Consider the following 20,998-nt stretch of genomic DNA (forward strand, 5'->3'; position numbering starts at 1 on the left):
GCACGTTACAGACGTCAAACTCTAAAAATATTTCACAATACACAAGTTGTGTCGATTAAAATAGTACGATGTAACACGCGAAATAACCAAGTCAGTTACGCCTCAGTGCAGTATCTCGTATGACTGTCAGCGTGTCTGTCACTCCCAGCATCAGTTTTGGGAACCTGACGAAGTTTCACCCTCAAATACGTATATATCAATGTTTAAGTGCGCCCAAATATTTAATACGATGATCCTAATGAACGCTCTCTGAGGCCATTGACCTCATCCTATATTTTTAACTAAGTAAAGCACACTTACTCCGGTCAAACTCCACCAGTGGGGTGATCAGCCATGTGGCTGTTGTGTACCACGTCATCAGCTTTGTTGTGTTTATGATGCTGCAGATGGTTTCTGGCAATGGGCGATAACTCTACATACCACTTCCGCTTTCATTTCCCGCCGTTTTTGATTAAGAATGGCGCCAGCTCCAGCAGTGGACGATGCTCAAGATAACCAAGGTATAGCGCTAGTCGTGTGAATGACTTGTTTTTCTTTGATTATCTTAGACTCATGATGTGATTGTGCGTCACTTTTTACTGTTGAATACGAATACGTGGCGATCGTAGTATTTCCTTTGTGGCTTGTCCCCGATGAAGAGCTTTCAAGCCTCGGCATTACAACAGCGACAGCCCATGTCGTAGGGTCTACATAAAACTTTAATCTTTCGCCAGAAAACAGCTCAGTGTAGTGCGTTTGTATTTCTGTGTTTGCGTAACAGATCCACCTTCATCGTTGTTGTATATAGTCGTTAGTGTAACACACAAGGGTAACTCGGTGCGCCGTCCATATTTAATATTCTGGCGTGATTGACCGCGCAGTCTTCCATTCCAAAATAACCATGGATGACTGCTCTTCGCTGGGGGTCGCGTAGTCATAGTCCATCTAGAATAAATCAGTCGCCTCCACCACTAAAGGATAAATTGTAGAATTTAGTTGATAAACAGTTGATTACTAACCTACCACGCCCGTTCAGCCACTCCTTTGCAATGCTTGGGGATACTCGGGCAGTGATGGTTAAAATCCTGAGAAATCAGTCATCCCAATGGTAAATACACGTCCATGTTTATTAATGTCCAGCCACTTCGTTGACTTTCATTTATGAAATGGCCACCATCTACACGGTACACCTGAGTGCCAGGCAGCTAACCTGTTCAGGCTTCTTTTTCTTATTCTGTAAAACAGATCAGAAGGTAGAGACCACATGATCTCCATAGTAGTGAACGGCGTGGGTGAAGAATATGGTCTTCCCAACGTTAGTGCATAGGAAAATGCCTATTTTTGAATCGCTGTTAGCGATCTTGTATCCGTTGGATTTGTATAATTTTCAGCTTTCCAGTTAGTCTGAGTATTTCCACAGAACTTTCGTGTTGTTATTTTGTTGCTAGCCAAGTGGCAAAAAGTGACGTTTTTCCCAATATTTTAACATTGGGCGGCCATTTTATTTTAGACATGAAAGGGTGGTCAAGTGACCCACAACTTCCAACCTGTTTTACAGAATTTGCCAAGACTGACCTGTAGTATCAGATGCAACCCAAAACAATGCTTTTTGAGAACTTTAAAGGCCATCTGTCTGAGAGAATGAAAGAAAACTATCCCATTAATATTATTGGTAAACTATCCCTGTTACTTGTTAGTTTTAATACATCTTTACTGGTTTTGGAAGCCTAAATGGAAAGAATCGTGTATGCATATGTAGTCCATAGATCTTTTCTTCACCCCCTGTCACTCTATCAACTTCAGGTGTATTACTGGTGACCCAAAATAGTGAAGTGTTGAGTATTTGAAAACAAAAATGTGTTCTGCGGTACGGCGTACTTGGAAAGTCAGAAGTGACGTACTCCCTCTCTTTCAAAGTCGGAAGTACTGTACTTCCTCTGATCAAAAATTGTCTTTAGCACTGCAGATAGCTAAACTGTATTGTACCCAGCTGCTCTGCAATGCTCCTTGTGGAACAGAGCTGGTTTCCAATTTAAATGTGCCCTGAAACAGGGGGACAATTTTTCCTCACAAGTGTATTTAAGAGAACAAGCGATATTTGACTTCTATAGAAATCTTCCAAAAGGCTCATCATTTTAGGAGAAGAGGGAACACTAGTGCCAAGTACAACTTTTTAATTCAGGCACGCCCTTAGCAAGCTAATTAGAGCTAAAATATTTTCAAATAATATTAAACCCTAACTTACTGTCTTTTTTAGCTAATTGTAGGGTCAGTACATGTATTGCACAAATAGAAAGAAATTATAAGAGCATTCAAGCTAAATTTTTCTTGCCCAATTCCTGATAATTTTGGGTTTTGGGGTATGCTGTTACTAAGTTTGGCATATGTATCAAAATGTCCTTGTAAGTGTATTCATGTTTTTGTTTTGTTACCCCCAGATGGAAATCTATCGCTGGCACAAAACAGGTCGAGAAGGACCAAGACTGACAAAAAAGGAAGGTTTGCTGCGCTGGAAAGATTGAAACAGGCTAAGGCATCGGGAGAGAAACACAAATATGAGGTAAATTAATGACTTAATTATCAGATTATTGTTTTGCTTCATTTCTGACTTAATTGATGCCTGTCATTATCCTTGGTTAGGGAAACAGTAAAACAACAACAACCTGATGAAATCATTGACAAGATTTCCCATGGATAAGGTACACGTGTTTATGCCATATAAACCGTAGTTGACTTCTGGACACGTTTTTCCTGTGCCATTTGCCACCTGAGCACTAGCAATCGCTTACTGCAGTACTCTAGTCACTCAGTCTAGTATTGATCGCTTCAAGTTTCAGTTTAACAGATCTTTGGATTCATTTAACTAGGTTGGAGACGAGGACAATGTGTACGATGTGGTGGATGAAAACGAATATTCTGACCTGGTGCGTCAACGGCAGGAAGATGACTGGATTATTGATGATGGTTAGTGTTCTGATAGCTTGAAACTCCAATCTGATAACTCACAGAATAAAGTCAAGTCTTGTCAGATACAAATCTGATTTAGTTTAACATGCAGAGGGCCCGGTTGTTCAAAACTGTTTTAAGACTGAATACCCGATTTTACTGTAAGCCAAATCTTGACTTTGGAGAATTGTATTGTATGCTGAATTTGGCCCAAATCTTGAATATAAAGTATGACGTAATAACAGTATTAGCTTCTGCACAATAAAACAACTGGGCTCAGAAAGGTGTTGGCGAAAAAAAAAAATCATACAGATTGTACTTTCATTAATTTTGTTTGCATTTACTGCTACAGATGGAGCTGGTTATGTGGAAGATGGGAGAGAAATTTTTGATGAAGACCTGAAGGATGACGAGTTCACCAAAGTGGATCGTAAGTTTATTGTTTAGTGCGTTTGTCTCTGACCAGGGGCTGGCTGTCAGCTTGAAGTGGATATTAGACTTAAGCTCTGGGCTTGTATTCATGAAGTAACTTAAAACTTAGCGTAATGACCGTAAAACGTCAAAAACCTGAATAATTGACCACCGTCAATCATCAGCTACTCAGCAGGATATTGACTGACCTGAAGAACCTAGGTATCTAGTATAGTGATGTCAACAGTATGCCGAGAACCAACCTTGGGAATTTTAAACTTAAGGGTTATGTCACGTGTTGAAGTGATGTCAATTCATTGAAGAAGCAGCTTTTCACAATGAACATCTGAGAAGGGGCTCATTGACTAACAATAGGGTCACCCTACCCTACCAGTTTACAATAACTATTTGCTAATTTAATCATCTACAGGAAAACGGAAGGATGGCGAGAAAAGAAAAAATGCCAACATCTGTAAGCCTGGCACAAAACCAAAAACAAATATCAAGACAATGTTTTCTGCCATGTCAACGGTGAAAAAGTCAGAGGTAAGAGGTGTGGTTTCCGTGATCAGGGAATATATGTTTAGGTTATTTTGGGATGGGTTATTGATTCTTAACTCCAGCTCAGGCTAAAAGTCAGCTGTTTAACTCTCGTAATGGGCTCCGAAGTACTGAATAACGCTCTACTGACACGTGACAAACCCTCTACTGAGCTGTGTCAGAGACGTGCTGAGGCGCGTAGGATTATCGTCCAAGGTGCGAACATAGTTCCGTCTACTGACGAATCCTGGCTAGTTTGCGAGAGAAGGTGTAGTCCCTGTGTATTGATTTACCTGAACATATGCTAGCTGTGAAAAGTGGAAAATATATCTTGTGACATGTAACCTTACCTCAGCACATCAAAATCAATTCAGCTTGATAAAGCAAGAGGAATCGTGCAATCCAAGTCATCGATTCATATTGACGGCCAGCGTACTAATTTTGATATGAACCTTAGAGCAGATATTTTATAGCAAACTCGGCAAATCTTCACATAAACATTACAAACCGATGAAATTTTCTTGTGAACAAAGCATGTGTAATACCACTAGCTTCCTGCCGAGGCCATCATCCCAACACAGGCAGACAGTAGTCTCATGCGGCCGCTCATTTGCGTGATCCTTCACACTCCTGTCTCATCATTTGTCACGTTTGTAGAAAAAACACATCTAAATAACATCATGTTTTTATATTATTGTCAGGATCATGTAAGCCTCATGTCGAAAGAACTAAAGAAAAGATAAACCCGAAAGACTTATGTTCAGAACAGAAACAGGCATCAGGCCACAACTCTTAGTGTTTTCAGCCATCAACCCCAAATGGCTGTTTTTGTTTTTTTTAATTTGACTAGTGTGTTAACGAAGATTTCAAGATTAGTCTACATTATTGATTACCTACAGATGTAAATGCTGACTAAAATGTCACCTGGGAAGTCATACAGAAGAGGTATTTACACAGGAACAGCAAATCCAGCCCTAGCAGTTTTGAGAGATTAATTCATTTCTGTCGTTTAAGTTTTTCAAAACCATATGATCTGTGACAATCAATGAAGCTTGACACTTATAAATATAATTTACTTACTCCAGTATCATGTGCCTATTGTTCTTCAGTCTTGGCAAAGTGTGGACACTGTTAAAGACTGCATGAGTTCTTCTTCCATCTCTCTGCATGAGTCTGAGTATTTTAATTAATACTCTGCACAGGTGCTCTACAAACTTTCCACAAGACACTAATCTGTCCCGGAGCTCTGTACAGGTGCTCTACAAACTTTCCACAAGACACTAATCTGTCCCGGAGCTCTGTACAGGTGCTCTACAAACTTTCCACAAGACACTAATCTGTCCCGGAGTTCTGTACAGGTGATTTACAAACTTTCCACGAGACACTAATCTGTCCCGGAGCTCTGTACAGGTGATTTACAAACTTTCCACAAGACACTAATCTGCTGCCTGGTTTTGACATTAAACCAGAGCTGTACTGTATGTACTTCTCGTCCAGTGCCTTATGAGACCAACTTTCAGGCATTATACTATCTTTGACATAGTTGTTAGACATAGTTTTATTGTTATGTCCGTGCCAGGGAACTGTTTTGTTATGTCAGTAATGCGTTTTTGCTTTTCTTTGTCCCAGAAAAATGTGAGTCTAGCAAATGATGACCTGTTGGGAGATTTGATGCAAGAGCTCCACAATGGACCATCCTCAGGTGTGATCAAACCAGCCGCGGTGAAGATAAAGAAGACACCAACAACCTCTAGGTAACATTTTGTCAGGAGATCAAAACTTGGTCATGCCAATTTCACTAGAAATATTATCTTCAACTTGTATATTGTTCTAGAAACTTAAGTGAGCAGAAATCAGATGAGTTGACATGAGCAGAAAGCGTTCTGCAAACAGTCCTGGTATGGAGATCTTGGGGATGTGTTTCTTTGGTCCTTAGTCTCTGCCTATAAGCAGGATTGCAGCAGTTAATCTGAAAATTCGTAATTTGGAGAATTGCACGTCTGTGGCTTAGTGATTATAGTGCTTGCGCAGCACAATGACCTAGGAGCCTCTCACCCATCCGATTGTGGCGATTCAGTGTGTACATATTTATGTAGGATTAGGGGACCTCTGTGGCCATGGTGGATAGCACACTAACACGGCACAGTGACCCAGGAGTGTCCCACCAATGCAGTCGCTGTGAGTTCAGTTCCAGCTCATGCTTGATTCCTCTCCAGCTGTACATGTACATGGGAAGGTTTGTCAGCAACATGCAGATGGTCAGGCTTTTCTCGGGTTTGGCCTCCCGCCATAATTCTGGTAGAAGTGAAATGTTCTTGAGGATGGTGTGAAACACCAATTAAATAAATAAATTAATTTCATAGGATTAGCCATCCAGCATGTCCATACAGTATTCTTCTTGAAATTTCGATAAAATTTTGCGTATTAAATTATGAGTTTGCATCTTGTCACTGTTACTAGGACTGCCTACAATCCCTTTAGTGTGAAACCTGTGACACCGAAACAACACAAGCCTTCTCCCCTTCTTCCAAGATCCATTTCCCGTGAGTTCAAGACGGAACCCGAAACAGATGGCTATGACGAACCAGACAGCGTTGTTGTGAAACCACGGAAACGACTGGCACCTAAAACTCTCCACAAGTCAGGAGGTTCCAAGGTTCTGAGACATCGCGTAAAGGAAGAGGACATCGGAGATGACACGCCCCAGATAGAGGAGATGGACAGTATGGATGTGGGCGAGGACATCTCTATGAATGACCTTGAACCGGCTTCTATTCAAGGTCATTGTATAATATCTGAAAACTTAATAGTACATACCCAAGAACACCATTAAAAGAATACTTTGACACATATGCTCTGAAATGTTTTTTTCACTTTTTATTTATCTCATTTATTGGGCCAAAGGGCCATTTTGATCCCCTTATTTGGTGTCCATATGGCCTGACAAATGAAAGTTTGAAGAAAACCCCATAGTCAAATGGGTGCTGACATTACAAAGATGTGTAAGTAAATTTGATACTAGAATTCATACATACAGCATTAATTTCATGGTTTTGAATACCTGAATTTATTTTAGCTCAAATTAGCTTATTAAATGGGTTTCAGTTTTTATAGCAGTAGGAGTCCGTTATTTATGGCCTTTTTATTATAAATTCATAAAAGAAAGTTATAGTTCAACAAATAACTATGAGACATCTATGTTGTGCTAAACTTCTGTGTATTTTTATCATTTAGAAGATTCGCCTGTTGATATTGGAGACATTGACTTTGATGAGGAAGTGGAGGATGTTAAACCACAATCTTCGCTGGCTAAAGTTAAAACTGAAAAACAAACTGTTATGGAGGTGAAAAAGGAAAGGTATAATTCCCTCCCACTATAATCCTGACATGACACTGGTCGTGTCCCTCCCCACTGTAACACTGGTCGTGTCCCTCCCCACTGTAACACTGGTCATGTCCCTCCCCCACTGTAACACTGGTCATGTCCCTTCCCACTGTAACACTGTTCATGTCCCTCCCCACTGTAACACTGTTCATGTCCCTCCCCACTGTAACACTGTTCATGTCCCTCCCCACTGTAACACTGTTCACGTCCCTCCCCACTGTAACACTGTTCATGTCCTTCCCCACTGTAACACTGGTCGTGTCCCTCCCCACTGTAACACTGGTCGTGTCCCTCCCCACTGTAACACTGGTCATGTCCCTCCCCACTGTAACACTGGTCATGTCCCTCCCCACTGTAACACTGTTCACGTCCCTCCCCACTGTAACACTGGTCATGTCCCTCCCCACTGTAACACTGGTCATGTCCCTTCCCTCTGTAACACTGTTCATGTCCCTCCCCACTGTAACACTGGTCATGTCCCTACCCACTGTAACACTGGTCGTGTCCCTCCCCACTGTAACACTGTTCACGTACCTCCCCACTGTAACACTGGTCATGTCCCTCTCCTCTGTAACACTGTTCATGTCCCTCCCCACTGTAACACTGTTCATGTCCTTCCCCACTGTAACACTGGTCATGTCCCTTCCCTCTGTAACACTGTTCATGTCCCTCCCCACTGTAGCACTGGTCATGTCCCTTCCCACTGTAACACTGTTCATGTCCCTCCCCACTGTAACACTGGTCATGTCCCTTCCCACTGTAACACTGTTCACGTCCCTCCCCACTGTAACACTGGTCATGTCCCTTCCCACTGTAACACTGTTCATGTCCCTCCCCACTGTAACACTGGTCATGTCCCTTCCCACTGTAACACTGTTCACGTCCCTCCCCACTGTAACACTGGTCATGTCCCTTCCCACTGTAACACTGTTCATGTCCCTCCCCACTGTAACACTGGTCATGTCCCTTCCCACTGTAACACTGTTCATGTCCCTCCCCACTGTAACACTGGTCATGTCCCTTCCCACTGTAACACTGTTCACGTCCCTCCCCACTGTAACACTGGTCATGTCCCTTCCCACTGTAACACTGTTCATGTCCCTCCCCACTGTAACACTGGTCATGTCCCTTCCCACTGTAACACTGTTCACGTCCCTCCCCACTGTAACACTGTTCATGTCCCTTCCCACTGTAACACTGGTCATGTCCCCTCCCACTTTAACACTGGTCGTGTCCTCTCCCCTCTGTAGCACTGTTCATGTCCCTCCCCACTGCAACACTGGTCATGTCCCTACCCACTGTAACACTGGTCATGTCCTTCCCCACTGTAACACTGTTCATGTCCCTCCCCACTGTAGCACTGGTCATGTCCCTACCCACTGTAGCACTGGTCATGTCCCTCCCCACTGTAACACTGTTCATGTCCTTCCCCACTGTAACACTGTTCATGTCCCTCCCCACTGTAGCACTGTTCATGTCCCTCCCCACTGTAACACTGGTCATGTCCCTCCCCACTGTAACACTGGTCATGTCCCTCCCCTCTGTAACACTGGTCCTGTCCCTTCCCACTGTAACACTGGTCGTGTCCCTCCCCTCTGTAACACTGTTCACGTACCTCCCCACTGTAACACTGGTCATGTCCCTCCCCTCTGTAACACTGGTCATGTCCCTCCCCACTGTAACACTGTTCACGTACCTCCCCACTGTAGCACTGGTCATGTCCCTCCCCACTGTAACACTGTTCATGTCCTTCCCCACTGTAACACTGTTCATGTCCCTCCCCACTGTAGCACTGTTCATGTCCCTCCCCACTGTAACACTGGTCATGTCCCTCCCCACTGTAACACTGGTCATGTCCCTCCCCTCTGTAACACTGGTCCTGTCCCTTCCCACTGTAACACTGGTCGTGTCCCTCCCCTCTGTAACACTGTTCACGTACCTCCCCACTGTAACACTGGTCATGTCCCTCCCCTCTGTAACACTGTTCACGTACCTCCCCACTGTAACACTGGTCATGTCCCTCCCCTCTGTAACACTGTTCATGTCCCTCCCCACTGTAGCACTGTTCATGTCCCTCCCCACTGTAACACTGGTCATGTCCCTCCCCACTGTAACACTGGTCATGTCCCTCCCCTCTGTAACACTGGTCCTGTCCCTTCCCACTGTAACACTGGTCGTGTCCCTCCCCACTGTAACACTGGTCCTGTCCCTCCCCACTGTAACACTGGTCATGTCCCTCCCCTCTGTAACACTGTTCACGTACCTCCCCACTGTAACACTGGTCATGTCCCTCCCCTCTGTAACACTGTTCACGTACCTCCCCACTGTAACACTGGTCATGTCCCTCCCCTCTGTAACACTGTTCATGTCCCTCCCCACTGTAACACTGGTCATGTCCCTCCCCTCTGTAACACTGGTCATGTCCCTTCCCACTGTAACACTGGTCATGTCCCTTCCCACTGTAACACTGTTCGTGTCCCTCCCCACTGTAACACTAGTCGTGTCCCTCCCCACTGTAACACTGGTCGTGTCCCTCCCCACTGTAACACTGGTCGTGTCCCTCCCCACTGTAACACTGGTCATGTCCCTCCCCACTGTAACACTGATCATGTCCCCTTCCCACTGTAACACTGGTCATGTCCCTCCCCACTGTAACACTGTTCATGTCCCTCCCCTCTGTAACACTGGTCATGTCCCTCCCCTCTGTAAGACTGGTCCTGTCCCTTCCCACTGTAACACTGGTTGTGTCCCTCCCCTCTGTAACACTGGTCATGTCCCTCCCCACTGTAACACTGTTCATGTCCCTCCCCACTGTAACACTGGTCGTGTCCCTTCCCACTGTAACACTGGTCATGTCCCTCCCCACTGTAACACTGGTCATGTCCCTCCCCACTGTAACACTGGTCGTGTCCCTCCTCTCTGTAACACTGGTTGTGTCCCTTCCCACTAACACTGGTTGTGTCCCTCCCCACTGTAACACTGGTCGTGTCCCTCCCCACTGTAACACTGGTTGTGTTCCCCCCACTGTAACACTGGTCATGTCCCTCCCCTCTGTAACACTGGTCGTGTCCCTCCCCACTGTAACACTGTTCATGTCCTCTCCCCACTGTAACACTGTTCGTGTCCCTCCCCACTGTAACACTGGTCGTGTCCCTCCCCACTGTAACACTGGTCGTGTTCCCCCCACTGTAACACTGGTCATGTCCCTCCCCTCTGTAACACTGGTCGTGTCCCTCCCCACTGTAACACTGTTCATGTCCTCTCCCCACTGTAACACTGTTCGTGTCCCTCCCCACTGTAACACTGGTCGTGTCCCTCCCCACTGTAACACTGGTCGTGTCCCTCCCCACTGTAACACTGGTCATGTCCCTCCCCTCTGTAACACTGGTCATGTCCTTCCCCACTGTAACACTGTTCATGTCCTCTCCCCTCTGTAACACTGTTCATGTCCTCTCCCCACTGTAACACTGGTCATGTCCCTACCCACTGTAACACTGGTCGTGTCCCTCTCCACTGTAACACTGGTCATGTCCTTCCCCACTGTAACACTGGTCATGTCCCTCCCCTCTGTAACACTGTTCATGTCCTCTCCCCTCTGTAACACTGGTCCTGTCCCTTCCCACTGTAACACTGGTCGTGTCCCTCCCCACTGTAACACTGGTCCTGTCCCTCCCCACTGTAACACTGGTCATGTCCCTCCCCTCTGTAACACTGTTCACGTACCTCCCCACTGTAACACTGGTCATGTCCCTCCCCTCTGTAACACTGTTCATGTCCCTCCCCACTGTAACACTGGTCATGTCCCTCCCCTCTGTAACACTGGTCATGTCCCTTCCCACTGTAACACTGGTCATGTCCCTTCCCACTGTAACACTGTTCGTGTCCCTCCCCACTGTAACACTAGTCGTGTCCCTCCCCACTGTAACACTGGTCGTGTCCCTCCCCACTGTAACACTGGTCGTGTCCCTCCCCACTGTAACACTGGTCATGTCCCTCCCCACTGTAACACTGATCATGTCCCCTTCCCACTGTAACACTGGTCATGTCCCTCCCCACTGTAACACTGTTCATGTCCCTCCCCTCTGTAACACTGGTCATGTCCCTCCCCTCTGTAAGACTGGTCCTGTCCCTTCCCACTGTAACACTGGTTGTGTCCCTCCCCTCTGTAACACTGGTCATGTCCCTCCCCACTGTAACACTGTTCATGTCCCTCCCCACTGTAACACTGGTCGTGTCCCTTCCCACTGTAACACTGGTCATGTCCCTCCCCACTGTAACACTGGTCATGTCCCTCCCCACTGTAACACTGGTCGTGTCCCTCCTCTCTGTAACACTGGTTGTGTCCCTTCCCACTAACACTGGTTGTGTCCCTCCCCACTGTAACACTGGTCGTGTCCCTCCCCACTGTAACACTGGTTGTGTTCCCCCCACTGTAACACTGGTCATGTCCCTCCCCTCTGTAACACTGGTCGTGTCCCTCCCCACTGTAACACTGTTCATGTCCTCTCCCCACTGTAACACTGTTCGTGTCCCTCCCCACTGTAACACTGGTCGTGTCCCTCCCCACTGTAACACTGGTCGTGTTCCCCCCACTGTAACACTGGTCATGTCCCTCCCCTCTGTAACACTGGTCGTGTCCCTCCCCACTGTAACACTGTTCATGTCCTCTCCCCACTGTAACACTGTTCGTGTCCCTCCCCACTGTAACACTGGTCGTGTCCCTCCCCACTGTAACACTGGTCGTGTCCCTCCCCACTGTAACACTGGTCATGTCCCTCCCCTCTGTAACACTGGTCATGTCCTTCCCCACTGTAACACTGTTCATGTCCTCTCCCCTCTGTAACACTGTTCATGTCCTCTCCCCACTGTAACACTGGTCATGTCCCTACCCACTGTAACACTGGTCGTGTCCCTCTCCACTGTAACACTGGTCATGTCCTTCCCCACTGTAACACTGGTCATGTCCCTCCCCTCTGTAACACTGTTCATGTCCTCTCCCCTCTGTAACACTGGTCCTGTCCCTTCCCACTGTAACACTGGTCGTGTCCCTCCCCACTGTAACACTGGTCCTGTCCCTCCCCACTGTAACACTGGTCATGTCCCTCCCCTCTGTAACACTGTTCACGTACCTCCCCACTGTAACACTGGTCATGTCCCTCCCCTCTGTAACACTGTTCACGTACCTCCCCACTGTAACACTGGTCATGTCCCTCCCCTCTGTAACACTGTTCATGTCCCTCCCCACTGTAACACTGGTCATGTCCCTCCCCTCTGTAACACTGGTCATGTCCCTTCCCACTGTAACACTGGTCATGTCCCTTCCCACTGTAACACTGTTCGTGTCCCTCCCCACTGTAACACTAGTCGTGTCCCTCCCCACTGTAACACTGGTCGTGTCCCTCCCCACTGTAACACTGGTCGTGTCCCTCCCCACTGTAACACTGGTCATGTCCCTCCCCACTGTAACACTGATCATGTCCCCTTCCCACTGTAACACTGGTCATGTCCCTCCCCACTGTAACACTGTTCATGTCCCTCCCCTCTGTAACACTGGTCATGTCCCTCCCCTCTGTAAGACTGGTCCTGTCCCTTCCCACTGTAACACTGGTTGTGTCCCTCCCCTCTGTAACACTGGTCATGTCCCTCCCCACTGTAACACTGTTCATGTCCCTCCCCACTGTAACACTGGTCGTGTCCCTTCCCACTGTAACACTGGTCATGTCCCTCCCCACTGTAACACTGGTCATGTCCCTCCCCACTGTAACACTGGTCGTGTCCCTCCTCTCTGTAACACTGGTTGTGTCCCTTCCCACTAACACTGGTTGTGTCCCTCCCCACTGTAACACTGGTCGTGTCCCTCCCCACTGTAACACTGGTTGTGTTCCCCCCACTGTAACACTGGTCATGTCCCTCCCCTCTGTAACACTGGTCGTGTCCCCTCCCCACTGTAACACTGTTCATGTCCTCTCCCCACTGTAACACTGTTCGTGTCCCTCCCCACTGTAACACTGGTCGTGTCCCTCCCCACTGTAACACTGGTCGTGTTCCCCCCACTGTAACACTGGTCATGTCCCTCCCCTCTGTAACACTGGTCGTGTCCCTCCCCACTGTAACACTGTTCATGTCCTCTCCCCACTGTAACACTGTTCGTGTCCCTCCCCACTGTAACACTGGTCGTGTCCCTCCCCACTGTAACACTGGTCGTGTCCCTCCCCACTGTAACACTGGTCATGTCCCTCCCCTCTGTAACACTGGTCATGTCCTTCCCCACTGTAACACTGTTCATGTCCTCTCCCCTCTGTAACACTGTTCATGTCCTCTCCCCACTGTAACACTGGTCATGTCCCTACCCACTGTAACACTGGTCGTGTCCCTCTCCACTGTAACACTGGTCATGTCCTTCCCCACTGTAACACTGGTCATGTCCCTCCCCTCTGTAACACTGTTCATGTCCTCTCCCCTCTGTAACACTGTTCATGTCCTCTCCCCCATGATGTTGGTTGCCAGTGTCAGTGTTTATGGAATGGCATAATTCAGAGCTCCAAAGCCGTGGCGTGTAAACTTACTTGTGTGAATTTTACAGACGGAAACGATGTGGATTGCAAGTTGTTTTAAGTTCTTCAGAGTTATGACCTTGCCAATAATTGAGGTCATCCAATATGATATAAAGGCCTGAAATTTATTTCATTTCATTTATAACATGTATAAAAATGTGTGATGACTTTGGCTCAGATTGAAGTCATTTTTTTTGAAAACAAATAACTATACATTTTGACCCCTGATGTCCTCAGTGTTACCAAGTTGCATCGACTCTGTTGTAAATCTAGGATGATGGCATGGATACATTTTGGGTTTACCAGTTCATAGGTGCATTTGGCCGCCATTTAGGGTTGTCTTTCCTGTTAATTTATTTCCTGACAAATTTCTCCACCAGCCTGACAGAAGATGAATTGCACACTGGTTGGGAGACAGTCAAAATGGACTTCAGTCAGGAGAGTTCTGCAGTGACGGACATTCACGTTGATAGCTCACAGCTCCCCCTGGTGACCAGCACTGAAGGAGAACAAGTGCTACGCTTGTTTTGGTTGGATGCGTATGAAGATGTGTACAAACATCCAGGTGAGTTAGCCTGGGGTCTTACACTTGTTTCACAGATTGATTCCACACCGTCTGTGGACAGATGATTGTTGCATTTCATCCACCCTCACTGTCGCTGTGGCCTAGGAGACAAAGACCGGCCGTCCATGTTTGTATCAATGTTTGCAGCACTCTGCCCTTATAAAACTGTGCCCCACTGCCTTCCCTAAAAAGATCATTGCGCCCTGCTGCATTTCTTTCTTCCCGATCCTTTTTTCAAACACTGAAACCCTGCCAGTGAGGGTACAAGTGTCTGCCAAAACTCGCATTGCTGAGCCTAATTGTCAGTTCATTAGTGTGACACAAGGTACGTTATTTCATTCTCCATGGTTTGGCATTCATCTGGTTGTATTGCATAAGAAGTGTGCTCTACTGCACAAAAGCAGAATAATGGAGTCAAAACATGGCCTGAGTGCATGTCAAATGTTTTACGGTTGTTCAATTTGCCATTATTTTCGTGTGTGTGTGTCGAAACGAAGCTTATAAGCAGTATACCAAGCAGCTGAAGAAGGGCAAGAAAAATGAGCCCATGACAACGCAGCCCCCGCTAAAGGTTGCCGCTCTATACAACGTTTTGTTCTAAGGTGGCATCTTTGCAACCTGGGAATCACATCCAAATGATGCCATTTTCAAGATAAATTCTAGCAATACAGAAGGAAATACTGTATAATGTTGTATCAACTTGAGGCAATAGTGGATGATGATGCCAGTGAATTTAGATCAGTGGTTTAGATGCCACAGCAAGTTTTCCTGATTAAGAGGGCTTCTGGCTCACCTCTGACTCATCGTCAGCTGGCTTCCAGCGTTCCATTATCTGTCCACTGGCCTTTCACTGATGGCAGTGTCGAGTTTAGTGGTTTTTTGTTTCATCCCAGACCTAATTCCAAATGTTGGGATAGCTGGTCTGTAAACACGAGTGCTCACTACACACATATCTTCACGAAAAATATCCTTGAAGATAAAAGTACATGTAAAAGTTACAGGAATCATTCAGCATCACTGTAATGCCAGACTACTGTATTGTCATTATAGTGCATTCAGCATCACCGTAATGCTGGACTACTGTGTTGTCATTATAGTGCATTCAGCATCACTGTAATGCCAGACTACTGTATTGTCATTATGGTGCATTCAGCATCACCGTAATGCTGGACCACTGTGTTGTCATATGGTGCCTTCAGCATCACTGTAATGCCAGACTCCTGTATTGTCATTATGGTGCATTCAGCATCACCATAATGCTGGACCACTGTGTTGTCATATGGTGCCTTCAGCATCACTGTAATGCTAGACTACTGTATTGTCATTATGGTGCCTTCAGCATCACCATAATGCTGGACCACTGTGTTGTCATATGGTGCCTTCAGCATCACTGTAATGCCAGACTCCTGTATTGTCATTATGGTGCATTCAGCATCACCGTAATGCTGGACCACTGTGTTGTCATATGGTGCCTTCAGCATCACTGTAATGCCAGACTCCTGTATTGTCATTATGGTGCATTCAGCATCACCATAATGCTGGACCACTGTGTTGTCATATGGTGCCTTCAGCATCACTGTAATGCTAGACTACTGTATTGTCATTATGGTGCCTTCAGCATCACCATAATGCTGGACCACTGTGTTGTCATATGGTGCCTTCAGCATCACTGTAATGCCAGACTCCTGTATTGTCATTATGGTGCATTCAGCATCACCGTAATGCTGGACCACTGTGTTGTTATTATGGTGCATTCAGCATCACTGTAATGCTAGACTACTGTATTGTCATTATGGTGCATTCAGCATCACCGTAATGCTGGACTACTGTGTTGTCATATGGTGCCTTCAGCATCACTGTAATGCCAGACTCCTGTATTGTCATTATGGTGCATTCAGCATCACCGTAATGCTGGACCACTGTGTTGTTATTATAGTGCATTCAGCATCACTGTAATGCTAGACTACTGTATTGTCATTATGGTGCCTTCAGCATCACCATAATGCTGGACCACTGTGTTGTTATTATAGTGCATTCAGCATCACTCTAATGCTAGACTACTGTATTGTCATTATGGTGCCTTCAGCATCACCATAATGCTGGACCACTGTGTTGTTATTATAGTGCATTCAGCATCACTGTAATGCTAGACTACTGTATTGTCAATATGGTGCATTCAGCATCACCATAATGCTGGACCACTGTGTTGTTATTATAGTGCATTCAGCATCACTCTAATGCTAGACTACTGTATTGTCATTATGGTGCATTCAGCATCACCGTAATGCCAGACTACTGTATTGTCATTATGGTGCATTCAGCATCACCATAATGCTGGACCACTGTATTGTCATTATGGTGCCTTCAGCATCACCATAATGCTGGACCACTGTGTTGTTATTATAGTGCATTCAGCATCACTGTAATGCTAGACTACTGTATTGTCAATATGGTGCATTCAGCATCACTGTAATGCCAGACTACTGTATTATCATTATGGTGCATTCAGCATCACTGTAATGCCAGACTACTGTATTGTCATTATGGTGCATTCAGCATCACCATAATGCTGGACCACTGTGTTGTTATTATAGTGCATTCAGCATCACTGTAATGCTAGACTACTGTATTGTCAATATGGTGCATTCAGCATCACCGTAATGCCAGACTACTGTATTGTCATTATAGTGCATTCAGCATCACTGTAATGCCAGACTACTGTATTGTCATTATGGTGCATTCAGCATCACCATAATGCTGGACTACTGTGTTGTCATATGGTGCATTCAGCATCACTGTAATGCCAGACTACTGTATTGTCATTATGGTGCATTCAGCATCACCATAATGCTGGACCACTGTGTTGTTATTATAGTGCATTCAGCATCACTGTAATGCTAGACTACTGTATTGTCAATATGGTGCATTCAACATCACCGTAATGCCAGACTACTGTATTGTCATTATGGTGCATTCAGCATCACTGTAATGCCAGACTACTGTATTGTCATTATGGTGCATTCAGCATCACCATAATGCTGGACCACTGTATTGTCATTATGGTGCCTTCAGCATCACCATAATGCTGGACCACTGTGTTGTTATTATAGTGCATTCAGCATCACTGTAATGCTAGACTACTGTATTGTCAATATGGTGCATTCAGCATCACTGTAATGCCAGACTACTGTATTGTCATTATGGTGCATTCAGCATCACTGTAATGCCAGACTACTGTATTGTCATTATGGTGCATTCAGCATCACCATAATGCTGGACCACTGTGTTGTTATTATAGTGCATTCAGCATCACTGTAATGCTAGACTACTGTATTGTCAATATGGTGCATTCAGCATCACCGTAATGCCAGACTACTGTATTGTCATTATGGTGCATTCAGCATCACTGTAATGCCAGACTACTGTATTGTCATTATGGTGCATTCAGCATCACCATAATGCTGGACTACTGTGTTGTCATATGGTGCATTCAGCATCACTGTAATGCCAGACTACTGTATTGTCATTATGGTGCATTCAGCATCACCATAATGCTGGACCACTGTGTTGTTATTATAGTGCATTCAGCATCACTGTAATGCTAGACTACTGTATTGTCAATATGGTGCATTCAACATCACCGTAATGCCAGACTACTGTATTGTCATTATGGTGCATTCAGCATCACTGTAATGCCAGACTACTGTATTGTCATTATGGTGCATTCAGCATCACCATAATGCTGGACCACTGTGTTGTTATTATAGTGCATTCAGCATCACTGTAATGCTAGACTACTGTATTGTCAATATGGTGCATTCAACATCACCGTAATGCCAGACTACTGTATTGTCATTATGGTGCATTCAGCATCACTGTAATGCCAGACTACTGTATTGTCATTATGGTGCATTCAGCATCACCATAATGCTGGACCACTGTGTTGTTATTATAGTGCATTCAGCATCACTGTAATGCTAGACTACTGTATTGTCATTATGGTGCCTTCAGCATCACCGTAATGCCAGACTACTGTATTGTCATTATGGTGCATTCAGCATCACTGTAATGCTAGACTACTGTATTGTCAATATGGTGCATTCAACATCACCGTAATGCCAGACTACTGTATTGTCATTATGGTGCATTCAGCATCACTGTAATGCCAGACTACTGTATTGTCATTATGGTGCATTCAGCATCACCATAATGCTGGACCACTGTGTTGTTATTATAGTGCATTCAGCATCACTGTAATGCTAGACTACTGTATTGTCATTATGGTGCCTTCAGCATCACCATAATGCTGGACCACTGTGTTGTTATTATAGTGCATTCAGCATCACTGTAATGCTAGACTACTGTATTGTCATTATGGTGCATTCAGCATCACCATAATGCTAGACTACTGTATTGTCATTATGGCGCCTTCAGCATCACCGTAATGCTAGACTACTGTATTGTCATTATGGTGCATTCAGCATTACCATAATGCTGGACCACTGTGTTGTCATTATAGTGCATTCAGCATCACCATAATGCTAGACTACTGTATTGTCATTGCTACACTACTGTATTATCATTATGGTGCATTCAGTATCACTGTAATGCCAGACTACTGTATTGTCATTATGGTGCATTCAGCATCACTGCAATGCCAGACTACTGTATTGTCATTATGGTGTCTTCAGCATCACTGTAATGCCAGACTACTGTGTTGTCACTATGGTGCATTCAGCATCACTTTAATGCCAGACTACTGTATTATCATTATGGTGCATTCAGCATCACTGTAATGCTGGACTACTGTATTGTCATTCTGGTGCATTTAGCATCACTGTAATTCAGGACTACTGTGTTGTCATTATGGTGCCTTTAGCATCACCGTAATGCTAGACTACTGTATTGTCATTATGGTGCATTCAGCATCACCGTAATGCCAGACTACTGTATTGTCATTATGGTGCCTTCAGCATCATTGTAAAGGAGGATCACTGTGTTGTCATTATGGTGCATTCAGTATCACTGTAATGCCAGACCACTGTATTGTCATTATGGTGCATTCAGCATCACTGTAATTCAGGACCACTGTATTGTCATTATGGTGCATTCAGCATCACTGTAATTCAGGACTACTGTATTGTCATTATGGTGCATTCAGCATCACTGTAATTCAGGACCACTGTAATGCTAGACTACTGTACTGTAATTCAGGACCACTGTAATGTCATTATGGTGCATTCAGCATCACTAATTCAGGACCACTGTAATGTCATTATGGTGCATTCAGCATTACTGTAATTCAGGATCACTGTAATGTCATTATGGTGCCTTCAGCATCACCGTAATTCAGGACCACTGTAATGTCATTATGGTGCATTCAGCATCACTGTAATTCAGGACCACTGTAATGTCATTATGGTGCATTCAGCACCACTGTAATGTCATTATGGTGCATTCAGCATCACTGTAAAGGAGGACCACTGTAATGTCATTATGGTGCATTCAGCATCACTGTAATGGAGGATCACTGTAATGGAGGATCACTGTAATGGAGGATCACTGTAATGTCATTATGGTGCATTCAGCATCACTGTAATGGAGGATCACTGTAATGCCATTATGGTGCATTCAGCACCACTGTAATGTCATTATGGTGCATTCAGCATCACTGTAAAGGAGGACCACTGTAATGTCATTATGGTGCATTCAGCATCACTGTAAAGGAGGACCACTGTAATGTCATTATGGTGCATTCAGCATCACTGTAATGGAGGACCACTGTAATGTCATTATGGGGCATTCAGCATCACTGTAATGTCATTATGGTGCCTTCAGCATCACTGTAATGGAGGATCACTGTAGCATCACTGTAAAGGAGGACCACTGTTATGTCATTATGGTGCATTCAGCATCACTGTAAAGGAGGACCACTGTAATGTCATTATGGTGCATTCAGCATCACTGTAATGTCATTATGGTGCATTCAGCACCACTGTACTGTCATTATGGTGCAAAATGTCCACCATGGAATGTACTCATTTTACTGCATGTTATTCATGGAAAAAAATTAAAATAAAGTTCAAAGTTCAGTTAAAGTTTCAGAGATCTTTATGCTCAATTTTTGTCGTCTTTGTGTGTGACGTGTGAAAAAAGCTGTAACCTGTATTTTGTTGTTTTTGTTGTGTATTTTTTTATCACAGGTGTAGTTTACGTGTTCGGTAAAGTCTGGATTGAGTCTGCTAAAGCACACGTCAGCTGCTGTGTTAGCGTGAAGAACATTGAGCGAAAGGTTTTCCTTCTCCCAAGGCAGACAGTAAGTGAATCTGTCAGCTGGAGAAAAGTTTCCAAGCTGTCAGAGATTTAGATTACAGCCAAGATGTTCATGGGTATTCCCAAAATATTCAAGAGCCCCCAAATTACTCCTGAAATGGCCTCCAGAAATCAGATCCGGGCTGGTTAGGGTAGGATCAGACCCAGGCCTTGTTCCTTAGGCTTCATCTTTATGTCAGGAAAACTGTGACGTACATGTACCCGGCATTTACACAAGAAACTTTGGTTTCCTCCTCTGATAAGCCTGACATGCTTGATATAAGTGTATTTACACCCCCCCCCCCC

General features: G+C 45.0%; 1 protein-coding gene across 1 annotated transcript in view; it reads left to right on the forward strand.

Annotated features, from left to right (window-relative positions):
- The first annotated feature begins 440 nt into the window (after positions 1-440).
- LOC135479882 (DNA polymerase alpha catalytic subunit-like) overlaps positions 441-20,998 on the forward strand; it is a 338,179-nt gene continuing 317,621 nt past the window's right edge. Inside the window, exons 1-10 of the mRNA XM_064759787.1 lie at positions 441-500; positions 2,418-2,539; positions 2,847-2,943; positions 3,278-3,355; positions 3,767-3,882; positions 5,506-5,630; positions 6,337-6,656; positions 7,111-7,234; positions 14,196-14,380; positions 20,584-20,696. Coding sequence (XP_064615857.1) covers positions 458-500; positions 2,418-2,539; positions 2,847-2,943; positions 3,278-3,355; positions 3,767-3,882; positions 5,506-5,630; positions 6,337-6,656; positions 7,111-7,234; positions 14,196-14,380; positions 20,584-20,696 — 1,323 coding nt within the window. The 5' untranslated portion in view covers positions 441-457. The remainder of the gene's footprint in view (positions 501-2,417; positions 2,540-2,846; positions 2,944-3,277; positions 3,356-3,766; positions 3,883-5,505; positions 5,631-6,336; positions 6,657-7,110; positions 7,235-14,195; positions 14,381-20,583; positions 20,697-20,998) is intronic.

The sequence above is a fragment of the Liolophura sinensis genome, chromosome 12, assembly GCF_032854445.1.
Source record: "Liolophura sinensis isolate JHLJ2023 chromosome 12, CUHK_Ljap_v2, whole genome shotgun sequence".
NCBI classification, from domain to species: domain Eukaryota; kingdom Metazoa; phylum Mollusca; class Polyplacophora; order Chitonida; family Chitonidae; genus Liolophura; species Liolophura sinensis.